This window comes from Thalassophryne amazonica, chromosome 15, assembly GCF_902500255.1.
Source record: "Thalassophryne amazonica chromosome 15, fThaAma1.1, whole genome shotgun sequence".
NCBI lineage: Eukaryota > Metazoa > Chordata > Actinopteri > Batrachoidiformes > Batrachoididae > Thalassophryne > Thalassophryne amazonica.
This window is the reverse complement of record NC_047117.1, coordinates 6,384,036-6,399,852: the sequence shown is the minus strand read 5'-3', so window position 1 is coordinate 6,399,852 and position 15,817 is coordinate 6,384,036. Positions and strand designations below refer to the sequence as shown.

The window sequence follows — 15,817 nt, the reverse complement described above, 5'->3', positions numbered from 1 at the left end:
ATACAAAATAGTTTGCTTTTCCTCGACTCAGACCTCTGGGAGGAAAAGTCATGAACAAGTACTTTGGATCAGGGACAACTTGGTATGTTTTTATGCTTCTTAATCCTGGGTCCATTCACTCGCTCCCACAGAAAACCAAGAAATTCACATTCTGTTAGAATTCTGTTTACAACATTATGTGTCCCATCCAGGACATCTTTTAAAACTTTTACTTCATTATGTCCAAACTCTGTTTTATATTTTCATCTTAATGCACTGTGCACACTTCCACCAACCTGCTTAAATAAAGGCTAAATTAAATTAAAATAATCCAGTTGAACTAGAGCTCTTGGTGAGATTCTACTGTACCTGCATGAAGTGTCCACCAGGTGGAGATACTGCTCCATTTCAAGAACTTTAGGACTCAACAAAGCTGTTGCTTATAGTAGTACATATACAGACAATTAGTCAAGTCAGTGTTTTGGCAACACCAAGTGGTCAGTACATGTAATTACAACGTGGTCCCTGGTGGTGGGTATCCATGTATGTGTATTTTGTTGTATTGTTTTCTGTTATTTAAGACTGTGTGACATGTATTGATAATTTTAGTAAGTGTTCACTGTAGCTATATTTACAGTTAATTTTACCCTGAGGAGGTTTTTTATTTTTATTTATTTATTTATTTATTTTGCTCCCTGATCTCCGGCACAGGCAGTGACCTGGTTGAAGTGGAGAAAACTGGCATTAAGATTGTGGAGTCTCCCTTCGTGTTATCCTTCAAAGACCTTCCAAAGTATTTTAAGCCGGGCCTCCCGTTCGACTTCACAGTAAGGACACTCATTTGTGTTTGTGTTCTGTTGACGGCATTTTTCCTAAACTGTACAACTGGATACATTTTTTTTCTCAAATAATGAACAAGGCCTTTATCATCGTCAGTATTTGTCTGAAGTAGACTGAAGTTTTTAACTTGCTTTTATTTAATTTTCCCTGTGCTGGTAATAACTTCAGCCTGACTTTGCAAAAATATGTATGAGTGGATGAATGAGTTCTGCATCTCAGTTTGTGTAGGCAATAACTCAAAAACAATCAATGTTGTCATATTATAACTCAACACATCAGGAAAGCACATAATGAGGATCAACTGATTGGATGGTAGTTAACGTTGATGCACTAAATTGACCAGAACAGTCACTTTGTTTTGCCGATGTCATATCCCATGAACATGTCCTGCTGGATAGGCTGGAGTCTGGGCAGGATCTGGACCTCCTCTAGCATGATTACAGATGATTAGATGTTTGTTAGTTTGTCCATGTTTACTTGTAGAATTCACAAATCCACGTTTACATTTCTCCAGCATTAGTTTCTTTGCCGGGACAAGCCCATACAGTCCTGGGGTGGATTTAGATCAGTCTCCCTTCAGCCTTGTCAGTTTGAATCCCATCAGAGGTTCCAGGAGACTGGTTTTTACTCCATCCTCTCTTCTTTTTATGATCCACATCCTGCCTCTGCAGTACTTTTCCTAGCAAAGTGTAGGTGTTCACCATCTGTGCTGGTCTCCTGGTATGGATTGGGGGGAGGAGGTGGTCAAGTGGTTCAAATCCTCGTCAGACATGAAAATTATTCAAGGCCCTTCTGCAAGGTCCTTAATCCCCAAGTTGCTCCTGATGTGTAGTGAGCGCTTTTCATGGCAGCACCCTGACATCAGCGTGAGTGTGAAGCATCATTGTAAAGCACTTTGACCATTAAAGAGCTATATAAACTCAGTTAATTCAGTCCATGTAAGGACGGATAAGGACGGATAAGGATAGTAAGGATGAGACTGGAGTCTGGTTCTAGTTGTGATATTTACCTCTGCTGACAACTTAATGTTCCCATTTTTGTCTGCTTGTTGGTTTGTTAAAAGGATTGTTCAACAACTAATACATTTTCTTTCCGAAAACGTCTTGGAAATTAAGCCGCTCAGCAGATGTTTGCACACTGACTTTTATCAAAACAGGATGTGAAGTTCTGTTCGGTCTCCATCAGAATTCTGATCAAATAATAACAATTTCAGAAAGTGCCGCTATCTGCTATGCCACTGATGTTATGTTCACAAATTTATGCCATACAAAAGTTCTCATGGGAGGTACGTATTCCCATTTTAGCCTGGGATTATCTGCCCCCTAGTGGATGTACTTTTCAGTCTGACGGCTGTTTTGGCATTCACAGTATGAGCACTGCAGCACAGTGTTAAACTTAGTCCCTTCAAATGTTCTAAAGTTCTCTGATCTACTGTTGTTGCTGCCGACTCAGCGCCGTCGCATTGTTTCGTTTTGACTAAGTATGAAAACGGCTTCTTTTACTTTGCTGTAATTAACTAATTAACTCAGAGAATTTCTCTGCTAACTGTCCAGGTTCAGGTGACTTACCACGACGGTTCCCCGGCTCGTAATGTCCCGGTCAAGCTGGATCTGCTGGATGCGCCCTTGGTTGTCAGCTCCGGTACCACCAGAGCCACCATTAACATGCCCAAGGGTCACCGCTCTCACGTCATCAATGTTCGTAAGCCCAGAACAGCTGTTTGTCCACACGCTGTTGTGTCTGCATACACTCAGGAGTGGGTCTAGTGTCGTGAGCGAGCAGCGAACATGAACATGTGTAACTGTGTTCATTAGTTTTTTAATCCTGAAAACATCTACTAAATGTAAGTCTGGTGACGGCATGCACCCCGCCCAAATCCCAGCAACAAACTCTGCATTCAGCATGTCAAAAAATACAATTAATCGCTTACTCTAGTTTATTTACTGAACCCAACATTAGCAGGAGCTGTCTGCATGCCTTATGGTATCATGCGTTTCCTTGACTTGGGTTAAAAGAAATTAACCAAAAAAAAAAATGAATCCAAGCAGAAGAACAACAGCTACATGCTGATGCATTTTTTTTTTTATTGATAATCACTGCTTTATTTATAATAATTCTATAATTATAATTCATCCTTAACCAGCGTGTTTTTACTTTTGGTTAAAGTAAATATTTAAAAAAAATTAGGGGAAGGAGATGAATTTAAATTAAATTCATTCACAGGTGCTTTTGTACCTTCCTAATATGGCGGCAGTGTTAACACGTTTGTTATTAACCTAAATTGTGCATGTAACATTGAATGCGTTATATGTATGGTAAAAATGTTTTGTTTTTTTCATTTTTTGTGGATTTCTTCTGTGGTTTCTGCAAATAAAAATAAACACTGGCACCCGGTGGACACTTCAACACCCAGTTAGCAATAAAACAGACACTCTCACACGCGGCAGGAGCTTATGGAAAGCTAAAAGTGGATGCTCTCGTTTTGGTCGAACAACTACAGTTTTTGTATATTCTGTGTTAATACGCACCTGCGGCTGACAAACTTGATGAATTCCTGAGTAAAAAGTAGTTCCCAGACCTGCGATGATGGTGCGTTTTCGTGGGTAACACAAACATCAGGAGTATATTTGGCACAAGAACTTGTGTATCTCGTGTTTTTACGCCTAAATGATCGTAAGTCAATACTCGTACTCATCCACCAGCATCTTCTTATGTCGGCAACTTCAGCGCCATTTTTCAAACAACTGGAAACTGGGTCAGGTGAAAGTAGTCCGGCGAGCTCAATCTGTGGGCGAGCTATCCCACAACGCCAAAATAGCAGCGGCACTTTTATCCACCCGGCACTCTGAGCAGGGTGGATAAAAAAATATTGTCAGCCATGTTGGATTGTCTGCGCACGTCCACACGTGCAAATGTGGGGAACTCCTGTTTTATTATCACATTATGGATCTTGTGTTAAAACAGCCCAGTTGTTCAATTTTAAAATTACTTCTAAACCTCAAGCCACATGGAGTTATAAAATCTAGAAATAAAAGTGGGAATTTAACAATTTTTTTATATTTAAAGCTTTTCCAGATTGATTTTTCTGTCTTTGCATTGAAAATATTTGATTTGATTAAAAAGTTAAAGCTTTAAAACAAAAAAAGTTGCTGTGTCTTTGTGTCCTTTTACACACATTTTCCAAAATTTGCCCTTAAAAAGTTTTGGTGCCCTTGGAAAGTTCTTGACTTTCATGTTTGGGCTGATGACCAAATCATTAACACTAATTAATGTTTCTCCCCATCCTGTCTTAGGCTGTGACCGCACAGGCCGGTCTGAGGCCGGAGCAGCAGGCCAAACATAAGGCGACCATTCTCCCGCACAACACCTACAGCTTTGAATTTCAAAACTTCCTGTATATCTCGATAGGGACCAACAAGGTGTCTCTTGGTGAAAGACTGTCACTGAAACTGACGGTCAGCGTCGCAGACGCAACTTACCGAAAGCACGTCAAAGACATCACCTACCTGGTAAGAAGGATACACCACAGGAAACCAAATATTCTGTTTTCCAACAACTGCTGCATTTATTTTTCCTGCCATTTTGGAGGTCATGTGATCACTGCCCTGACAGCAGGGTTACTCAAAATACATTCAGCTGATCTCCAGGAAACTTTGTGCAATAATAAGTCAAGTCAGGGAGAGGAGAACGTTACATTGGTCGGATTCAGGATCAGGATTCTGGATCAGATTGGATGTTTCTCGTTTCTTGAAAACTAATCATTAAGTTACTGTAGTTTAAGAATCAGAGCTCCAAATCATTCTCACCTTATGACAACACAAACACCAGATAACATCTTCTCTCAGGTTCTCAGCAAAGGTAGAATCATTGAGGCTCAGCGGGTGGATGTGAGCGGGCAGGTCTTGACCAGCGTTGGGTTGACAGTCACCTCGGACATGATGCCGTCCTTCCGTTTTGTGGCGTTCTACACCATTCCCTGGCAGAACCAGCCTGAGGTCGTGTCTGACTCCATCTGGGTGGACGTGGCAGATTCCTGTGTGGGAGGGGTGAGTGTTCAGTCAGAAGATTTGATGTTTTGCTTCAACCCATGTGATCCAATGACCTTCTCACCAACTCAAAGTTTTGTACATTCCCTCTCCCTGTCTTCTGCAGCTGACCGTCAGGCCAGTGGACGGCATACATCGAAACTACCAGCCAGGGAAAAGCTTTAATTTCAAGGTCAGAGGTGACCCGGGGTCACAGGTCCACCTGGTGGCTGTGGACAACGCGGTGTATCTTCTCAACAAGGACAGACTCACGCAGAGGAAGGTGTGTGCTCCACCTGGACCCTGTCAGAGAATCACCCCACCTCAAACTCAAATCAGATTCAAGGAGTTATTCAAACAGACAACTTTAACATTTGTGGGTGGATACGGGAAATAATTAAAGAATGCAAATGTTCAAGAAATGTATTTTTAAAGTATATTGTACTGTGCTATATGACACCATTGTGCATTTTTCCCATTTGCTTTGCACTATTGCACGTATCCATTATTCATTCATTCATTCATCTCTGATTTAAAGTAAAATATCAGCAAAATAAATAAAATGCTGCTGATCTATTCTGGTGTCATATAAAACAAATAATGAATATTTTCCATTCTTGCAATGGAAACAATATAGTAACAAAAAACAAATACTAGTGTTTAAAATTGTTTTACGGTGATGTTTAAAAATAAATAATAATAAAAAAAACTCAAGGCGACTGGCTGCACAGAGATTTTTGAGTTTATTCAACTTAAAAAAAATGTCACTCTTGTTTTTATGTCGAGTAAACTTACAAAGTCACTGTAACTTTATTCATCTTCAGTCACATGCATAAAGTATTAAAGTGTAAAATGTTTAATTTTTTTCCCTAAAAGTGTAACATTCATCAGTCAGACAGAAGCTTTTTTTCCTGACCAAACTGTAGCTGAAAAACAAACAAACAAACAAACAAATAAATCATTGCTGGACTGAATCCTCAAATTTTAGACTACACTGAAAAAAGAACCAGCGTAATTGAATTGTGTCAATTGGTAACACCTAAATTAATTAAGTCCTTTGAAAAGAACAAGCTAGATGAACACGTGTTCATCTAACTTGTTAACTTAATTCCAAAGAACTCAATTCATTCAGGTGTTTCTGTTTAACACAATTCAGTTAAGTTGGTTCAAGTATTTTCTTTTTCAGTGTAAGATTGAAATAAAAGCAATAAATAAAATGCACCCGAGAGCCAAGTCATAGTCTGCACTGTGTGTATGACTTCATATTTTAACTTCTTTGTGACATCATCATGAAGTCAGTAATATCAATCTATCAGAAATGTTTTAGTGATCAATGGGAGCTTTCCATCGAATATCCAGCTTGTAGTGGAGATATTATGGTAAACTTTTTATTTAAACCAAGTAATGCCCTCACCAAGTTTGGTGCGACCTGGACCCGGAAAAGTGCCAGAAAATTAATGAATGAGTTATTATTTGCAGATATTTTGTTTACACACACACACACAGACCATCCGATGTATGTGTGACCTCTGACCTCTTGTTTGGTTCAGATTTGGGACGTGGTGGAGCACGGAGACATAGGCTGCACGCGAGGTGGAGGTCGCAACGCCATCGCTGTCTTCACAGATGCAGGACTCCTGTTCTCCTCCAGCGGCGGCGTCAGAACCCAAAATCGACACGGTGCCACAAAATTGCAGCTCTAATGTTTGAATGAATATCAGCCACATATAGTTCAAAAGTATTTGCACAGGGACTCAATTTTTATTTATTTGTTGATCATATTTTTGTCTGTGGACACCACCAATTCAAAACATTTCACAAAATTATGATCAGTAAATCACTAAAAACTGAGTCACTGTCCAAAAGTATTTGTGAGGGTATTTTGCAAGCGAGGGAAGCCACCAAGACACCCAGACAAATCTGTTATTGTTGCTGTGGCTGTGAGTGGAGAAATTGTGCATCCAGTTCTAGTTATCCAGAGTGATGCAGTGGCACAAACAAGAGGTTTCTTGAAAAGATGATGTGAAATATCAGCTACCGTTTTCCAAAAAGCACATGTGAGACTTGAACCTAGATTAGATCTGTGATTGGATGAAAATCCTTCTCTGTTCCACTTTACCATGATGTTGTGTCACTGGTGAAGCAACAGACACAAACTGATCTATGTAACGTTTCACCAATCACAGCCACAATTAACCTACAACTCCTTCAGGGTTGTCTGGGTGTCTTGGTGGCTTCCCTCACTTGTCTCCTTCTTGCACTAATTTCAACTCCACTGTGGTGGTGTACAGATGAAAAATTATGTAAAAGCTCACTGTTCAAATACTTATGGACCCTGACTGTAGAGCCAGAGTTTTAATGATGACCCACAAAAAAAAAATGTATATTTCTTTTGTCCTAAAGAAATCTCGTGATTTCCAAATTTCAAACATGGATTGCTGACACTGTTTAACTGTCTGGACTATGAGCCAAGATGTTTGTTAAAATACTGTAGCACATTGACATGAATAAAATAAGTACATTAACTTATTTATACAAGTATACCAATGGAATGTCCCCAAAAAAGCTCATGGTCACAATGTTAAAATAAGGAAAATAATAATAATAATAATAATAATAATAATTTTTCCACCATCTTTATTTTTTATTTCTGCACGCCATATTTAACACTTCAGTCCAAATGTAGTTTTGAAAAATATGTTTTATTGTTCAAACTTACTGTGTTTTTGTTTAAGATAATTAGATGACGTCTATCGTGTTTTACAGCACTGCGATGTCCAGGTAGTGCCAGAAGGAGGCGCTCTGCTGAACTGTTACAGCGTAAAGCCCAACTGGGTGGGTGTCTGTTGCTGAAGATTTGGTTGCAGTACTCTGTCCTGACTGCAGGGATTATATTGTTTTCTTCCTTTATGTTTCTTTTGTGAACCTAGTGTGTGTGTGTGTGTGTGTGGGGGGGGCATAGATGCCCAAGTTCCAGATGGTTGAAAAAAAAAAAATCTGATTGACTGCACAGATCATGTGACTTTGATTTGCGCTGCTACCTTTGTGCTAAGTTTGTGTGATGATGCTCTCTGCTGCCCCCTACCCTCCCCCAGCGAGTCATTACAAGGAGAAGCAGCTGCGCCGCTGCTGTAACGACGGACTGAGACACATCCCGATGCCGTACTCCTGCACTCGGCGCTCCCTCTACATCACCGAGGGCTGGGAGTGCATCCGGGCATTCCGCTATTGTTGTGCAAGCCTCCGGGGTGAAGTGTTCGAGACCGACATGCCCACTACACCGCCGACCACCACCACAGCTGCTTACACCACCAGTGCAATCAGGCCTTCCATTATCCCCATGCGAATACCTCTGTCGAGGCGTAGGTTTGGTAATTGCAGAATTGTTATCATGTTACAGGGTAACATAAATCATATGTCATAGAATGCAAAGAACGTTGACCTTGTTTGACCTTGACTTTAGCGACAAAGTATTCAACACAGTCAAAATGGTTAAAATGTATTCATCCAATTGGCTCAACCCACAATTTGCATCACTTTTTTTTTATTTTAGAGTTTACAAATGTCTTTAACCATTAAACTTTATTTTAAGAAACATTAGCTGACTGAAAGTTAGCAGAACTAAATTTGGTGGAAGCTAATGTGTGCTGATATTCGATGCTGCTGGAACCTCAGTTTCCCAGAGGAATTAATGAAATTCTATCTAATCTAATGGTTTTTGAAAGTTAGCGGAAAAGCTAATCCACAAAAGAAAAAGTGATCTTATCTAATCTGTTATCTGATTAGCCAAAGTGTGCCCATCAGTGGCACAGGTTTCAATAAAATTTGTGACTTGTGTGCAGGTCAGATCGAGTCTCCAGCATCCTTAACCAAGTATATGAATTCTTTTGCCTAGATTTTGGTGTGGTAAGGCGAAAAAACAGCCACTTTTCCTTCACAAGTGCAAACAAAAAGACAGAAGATGAAACAGTGTTCTACTCACGGCGTAACGGGGGAGGAGCAGAGGTGGAGGAGGAGGAAGAAGAGGAGGAAGAGGAAGAGTGGGAGTACATGGATGAGTCTCAGGTGTATCTGCGTGACAAGTTCTATGAGTCTTGGTTGTGGATCCCCGTTGACCTGCCCAGTGAGTCCGACGGCAGCGACGGGTGAGTAACAGATTACAGCTGAGTAGAGATTATGTCTTTCAATATATATATATATATATATATATATATATATATATATATATATATATATACACTCAACAAAAATATAAACGCAACACTTTTGGTTTTGCTCCCATTTTGTGTGAGATGAACTCAAAGATCTAAAACTTTTTCCACATACACAATATCACCATTTCCCTCAAATATTGTTCACAAACCAGTCTAAATCTGTGACAGTGAGCACTTCTCCTTTGCTGAGATAATCCATCCCACCTCACAGGTGTGCCATATCAAGATGCTGATTAGACACCATGATTAGTGCACAGGTGTGCCTTAGACTGTCCACAATAAAAGGCCACTCTGAAAGGTGCAGTTTTGTTTTATTGGGGGGGGATACCAGTCAGTATCTGATGTGACCACCATTTGCCTCATGCAGTGCAACACATCTCCTTCGCATAGAGTTGATCAGGTTGTCAATTGTGGCCTGTGGAATGTTGGTCCACTCCTCTTCAATGGCTGTGCAAAGTTGCTGGATATTGGCAGGAACTGGTACACGCTGTCGTATACGCCGATCCAGAGCATCCCAAACATGCTCAATGGGTGACATGTCTGGTGAGTATGCCGGCCATGCAAGAACTGGGACATTTTCACCTTCCAAGAATTGTGTACAGATCCTTGCAACATGGGGCCGTGCATTATCCTGCTGCAACATGAGGTGATGTTCTTGGATGTATGGCACAACAATGGGCCTCAGGATCTCATCACGGTATCTCTGTGCATTCAAAATGCCATCAATAAAATGCACCTGTGTTCTTCGTCCATAACAGGCGCCTGCCCATACCATAACCCCACCACCACCATGGGCCACTCGATCCACAACATTGACATCAGAAAACCGCTCACCCACACGACACCACACACGCTGTCTGCCATCTGCCCTGGACAGTGTGAACCGGGATTCATCCGTGAAGAGAACACCTCTCCAGCATGTCAAACGCCAGTGAATGTGAGCATTTGCCCACTCAAGTCGGTTACGACGACGAACTGGAGTCAGGTCGAGACCCCGATGAGGATGACGAGCATGCAGATGAGCTTCCCTGAGATGGTTTCTGACAGTTTGTGCAGAAATTCTTTGGTTATGCAAACTGATTGTTTCAGCAGCTGTCCGAGTGGCTGGTCTCAGACGATCTTGGAGGTGAACATGCTGGATGTGGAGGTCCTGGGCTGGTGTGGTTACACGTGGTCTGCGGTTGTGAGGCTGGTTGGATGTGCTGCCAAATTCTCTGAAACGCCTTTGGAGATGGCTTATGGTGGAGAAATGAACATTCAATACACAAGCAACAGCTCTGGTTGACATTCCTGCTGTCAGCATGCCAATTGCACACTCCCTCAAATCTTACGACATCTGTGGCATTGTGCTGTGTGATAAAACTGCACCTTTCAGAGTGGCCTTTTATTGTGGGCAGTCTAAGGCACACCTGTGCACTAATCTTGGTGTCTAATCAGCATCTTGATATGGCACACCTGTGAGGTGTGATGGATTATCTCAGCAAAGGAGAAGTGCTCACTGTCACAGATTTAGACTGGTTTGTGAACAATATTTGAGGGAAATGGTGATATTGTGTATGTGGAAAAAGTTGTAGATCTTTGAGTTCATCTCATACAAAATGGGAGCAAAACCAAAAGTGTTGCATTTATATTTTTGTTGAGTGTATATATATATATATATATATTTTTTTTTTTTTTTTTTTTTCCTTTTTTCAAACAAAATTTTAAATATAATGCACTGCTAAAATACCCTGTAGAAGCTAGGCTTGGACAACATCTGAAGATCTGTGAGCAGCAATATGGTTTCATGCTGAGAGAGAGCACTACAGATGCAATGTTTGCTCTGAGAATGCTGATGAAGTATAGAGAAGGCCAGAAGGAGTTACATTGTGTGTTTATGGATTTAAAGAAAGCTCATGACAGGGTGCCAAGAGAAGAGTTGTGGTATTGTATGAGGAAGTCTGGAGTGGCAGAGAAGTATTTGAGGGTAGTGCAAGACATGTCCAAGGACAGTGTGACAGTGGGAAGATGCACAGTAGGAATAATAGATTCATTCAAGGTGGAGGTGGAATTACACCAAGGATCAGCTCTGAGTCCTTTCTTGTTCTCAATGGTGATGGACAGGTTCACACATGACATCAGACAGGAGTCTCCATGGACTATGATGTTTGCAGATGACATTGTGATTTGTAGTGAGAATAGAGAGCAGGTTGAAATAAGTATTTGATGACCTACCAACCACTAAGAATTCTGTCTCTCACAGAGCTGTTAGTTTCCTTAAGAAGCCCTCCTATTCTGCACTCTTCACTTGTATTAATTGTACCTGTTTGAATTCGTTACCTGTATAAAAGGCACCTTTTCAGACACTCAATCAATCACACTTCAACCTGTCCATCATGGCCAAGACCAAAGAGCTGTCTGACAAAATTTTGTCAAACAACCTCCTTCCCTCAGTAAGAGCATTGAAGATGGGTCATGGCTGGGTCTTCCAGCATGAGAATGACCCCAAACACACAGGGCAACTAAGGAGGGGCTCCGTAAGAAGCATTTCAAGGTCCTGGAGTGGCCTGGCCAGTCTCCAGACCTGAACTCAACAGAAAGTATTTGGAGAGAGCTGAAACTCCAAACCTGAAATATCTGGAGAAGATCTGTATGGAGGAGTGGACCAAAATCCCTGCTGCAGTGTGCAAACTTGGTCAAGAACTGCAGGAAACGTCTGACTTCTGTAATTGCAAACAAATGTTCTATTGTATCAAATACATATTTCATGCAATAAAATGCAAATTAATTATTTAAAAATTATTCAATGTAATTTTCTGAATTATTTTTTAGATTCTGTCTCATAGTTGAAGTCTACGCTAAAAATGACAGACCTCTCAATTCTCTGTAGGTGAGAAAACTTGCAAAATCGACAGTGGATCAAATACTTATTTGCCTCACTATATACGTGTGTGTGTGTGTGTGTGTGTGTGTGTGTGTGTGTGTGTGTGTGTGTCTAATTTTTTTTTTTGAGATGCGCAGTTTCTGTGTCACATCACTCAACAGTTGCATAAAATACACTCCTCGTGTCTTTTGGCTCCCCCTGGCTGGAGGCCCTTTTTTCTGTAAAACCTCCACTCTCATGGAAAATGAATGGCAGTTGGACAGTTTACGTCAAGCTACGGTCATATTAGCTCCAAGCCACAGAGGCAAAGTGACGACTTGCTGATCATTTACAATCAGAGTGGGCGTCACGCGACAAAGCCAACTGCATATCGTCATCATTTGTAGCTAATGTGACCAAGAGGCGATGGGGGCCACAGCCATGCTTGACAGCATTGTAAACAATTCAGACAGAGCACCTTCTGCTGGCCAAACTGTGTGATGACACAATTTCCAACAGTGAATACTGATGTTTGTATCAGCTGATCTTATCACGCACCGACATACCAAACAAAGCCCTGTTTGTTACGACAACTTGATTATCGCAGTCAGAATGTGGGATTCACTGATCTACATCCTCACCCAGAGCGGACAAAAAAATTGATGAACGTGTGTGTTTGGATTTGTTTGGCTGATCTTTTTAGATGAGCGTGTTCTGTTTGTTTTTGCCAAACCGACAGCAACGCTTCAAAATGGCACATCTTGGAATTAAAAGAAAACTGGAGAAGAATATTTTTTCCTTCTTCCTGGTGAGATGGATCATTCATTCAGTCAGGTTTTATGGAAGTTGACTGAAAAGGTTTAGCCCCCCCCCCCCCCCCGGGAGCGTCAGATTGCTTTGCAGACTGATGCATTTATTAATTATTCACAGTATTTATCAGTGCAAACAGTTTTATTAAGGCACTGCTTATAAGGGATAAATAGACAAAGTAAAGCTGTTCCAAAGTCTCAAACCTGGTTTCATCACGTGGAACAAACACGGTTTTCTGAGTTGCATCATGTTGTGTTTGATTAGTGATAATGATTGACAGATGAGCTACTCAGAATGATCTGGTCAGACTCACTGATGCAGTGCTCGTGGTGCAGGTTCCTGTACGTGTCGGTACTTGTCACCAAGTTAATCTTTGACAAGTTATCTTCTGAAATGCACACACTTCTAAAGTGAAGTTTGATACACAACATTAAAAATAAAAAAAGGAAGAAAGTGAAAGCAGTCAATAAAACTAGAGCAGCACCTGCTGCAGTGCATACTGACCCCAAAACCCAGAATGTGTCATATTAATTATTCTTTTTTAATTCAGTACAAAGTGTGTACTTTGTACAAATCCATTCTACAAATACTATACTGGTGTTTTCTTCAGAACAAACTCTGTTTTCATCCAATATAATGAAAATCAGCTTTGTTCATTTACTCCAGTTTGCCCATTTATAATTTAGAAACTTTTAAATATTGCAGTCTGTTCATTTTGAGATATAAGATTTTGTACATTTTCAGCTACTTTTGCAAAATTGATGTCATTAAACCTACAAATATGGATATATTTCAGCTGACGTGCTTTCTTCCAGTGACTTTGAACAGATTCCAACATCTGTTTATAGTTCATTCATGGAATAATATTGTTGTTGTTTACATTTAGATTAGTGATTGTCTAATTAAAAATAAAAAAGACAGCTTTTTTGATTCTTAACTCCACTTCTATCTGAAGATCTGCCCCCAAATTTACAGGTTTGAGACCAAATCTGAACTTCCCACCCTGAGTTTAGCCATCTGGATTTCAAAAAGTTGCTTCTTCTCCTACAGTGTGTGTGATCTGATTAAAAAAGTTGGTTTTGGAAATGAACAGACTGGGCTGGTATGAGCTCAAATGTCATTGATTAAACCGTAATCTCTACACAACGACGGTGACAAACATAAACACAAACTACATATTATACAGTTTGGCAGCACTAGAGGATTGAGTTTGTTTTTTTCATTGATTGATTGATTGATTAGAGTGATACTGACTGACTTGAATATGATCAACAGGTTGGCATCTACAACATTGAGTAAACCGATTCCTGACAGCATCACGGAGTGGAGCATTCTGGCCGTCAGCGCATCACCTAACACAGGTACACAGGGGGGTAAATGTGTGATAATATAACGCGTGTCTGTGTTTATGGATCATTTAGTATCAATTCACACTGACAACTAAAACTTTTACCCAGTAAAATTGGCAAAGAAAAAACCTAACTTGTCAAAATGCTTGAGGACTTTGTGGCGTTAAAATGAACAAAATTTCACTTTTGCACTTTTGACCAACATGTTTTATCAATATCTGTCGATTTGTTTGTTTTTAATGAAGTGGTTAAAACGACAACAACTTCTTCATTTCTCAATGCAAATAATAAAAAAGCATCCAAAATCCACATCTCGATCCCAGTCAGCAGCCAGATTTCATGGTTCTTCCTTTTCATAAGATTGTCCGTTCCACCAAGTTCCATCACAACCAGCTGAAATCTTTTTACGTAATTGTGCTAACAGTCAGACCGTGCCGACAGCAGCACCTCTGAGGTGGAGATTAACCCTCTGTGAAAACGGTTTCAGGTTTCTGCGTTGCCGAGCCGTACAACATCAGAACATGGAAACAGTTCTTTGTGGACTTGAAACTCCCGTATTCAGTGGCGAGGAACGAACAAGTTGAGATTAAAGCCGTGATTCATAACTACGGCTACGAAAACCTGCACGTAAGAAAGCAACTCGAATGAACTCAAAGTAACTGTAGAAATGATTCCCAATGGGACCATCGTCATTGATTAAAATTAAACTTTGGCTGTAATGTTTTTGAACGTTTTGAAGGTTGCTGGGCTTTTCTCTCTGTATGTCATTACTGGTTCTTCTGTGGTTGGTCTTTGGCTCAGGTGAGGGTGGTGCTGATGAAGACGGAAGGAATGTGCAGCGTCGCCTTCAAGGACAGAAACACTCAGGAATTGTCGCTTCCCGCCGGGTCCTCAAAGGTGGTGCTGTATACCATTGTGCCTCTGGTGGTCGGGAAACTGCCTTTGGAAGTGGTGGTGGTCGGCAGGGACATGATGGGAGGAGACCGTGTCCAGAAACATCTACGAGTGGTGGTGAGTCACTGAAAGACATCTCCTTCAGCCGGTCCAAGTCCCCATCAAACCGGGAAGCATCACTAAGAGAACGTTTGCAAAGGCCTTAATTCTGAAATAGTACAGTTGAGCGCCTTGCATGGTAGCAAGTGTGTGTGAATTGGTGAATGTGTGGCATCACCTTAAAGCATTTTGAACATTAAAAGCACAAAGTAAATGCAGTCCATTTCCTGTTTTTTTTTTTCTGGCCTATAAGTCAATTTGGAGTATAAGTCACACTGTGACGAGGTAAAACCATATACTATTAAGTCATGCCTTTTTTCTCTATGTGGAACTCACTTTTTAACACAGTATTTCCCTGAGACGACTTTAACAATGAAAGAATACTCAGTGCAGAACATGTGCACACCACAGCATGTGCTGTTACTTAAAGCTATAGGGCCTTTCAAATTTCACAAAACTGAGAAAATGTAGTTTCTTCCAAAACACAAGCATTATGATGTAGGTTTATTTTTGTAACATGTTGCAAAAATTCAGCTCATTTTAATGAAGAGAACATAATTGTCTGACAGGAAATTCCACAGCGAATATTGTCTTTTTCTTCATCGCCGTCATGCAGACTAACATTAACATCCATAAGATTTCTTGTACAGTAAATAACTTCCAAATCTACTGAATGTTGGCCAAAGCATCTGATCCCTTGAATTTCTCCCCCTCAGGGTTTGAAATTCTAAATTGTTTCCAGACATCATGAATTTTCATCATATT

General features: G+C 40.5%; 1 protein-coding gene across 1 annotated transcript in view; it reads left to right on the top strand.

The window, feature by feature from the left end:
* LOC117525768 (complement C3-like) overlaps positions 1-15,817 on the top strand; it is a 51,157-nt gene that overhangs the window by 16,842 nt on the left and 18,498 nt on the right. The window contains exons 11-22 of the mRNA XM_034187705.1: positions 691-806; positions 2,373-2,516; positions 4,113-4,328; positions 4,665-4,865; positions 4,972-5,127; positions 6,395-6,524; positions 7,611-7,679; positions 7,940-8,245; positions 8,740-8,989; positions 13,986-14,071; positions 14,547-14,686; positions 14,861-15,070. Of these exons, the coding sequence (XP_034043596.1) occupies positions 691-806; positions 2,373-2,516; positions 4,113-4,328; positions 4,665-4,865; positions 4,972-5,127; positions 6,395-6,524; positions 7,611-7,679; positions 7,940-8,245; positions 8,740-8,989; positions 13,986-14,071; positions 14,547-14,686; positions 14,861-15,070 (2,024 nt within the window). The remainder of the gene's footprint in view (positions 1-690; positions 807-2,372; positions 2,517-4,112; positions 4,329-4,664; positions 4,866-4,971; positions 5,128-6,394; positions 6,525-7,610; positions 7,680-7,939; positions 8,246-8,739; positions 8,990-13,985; positions 14,072-14,546; positions 14,687-14,860; positions 15,071-15,817) is intronic.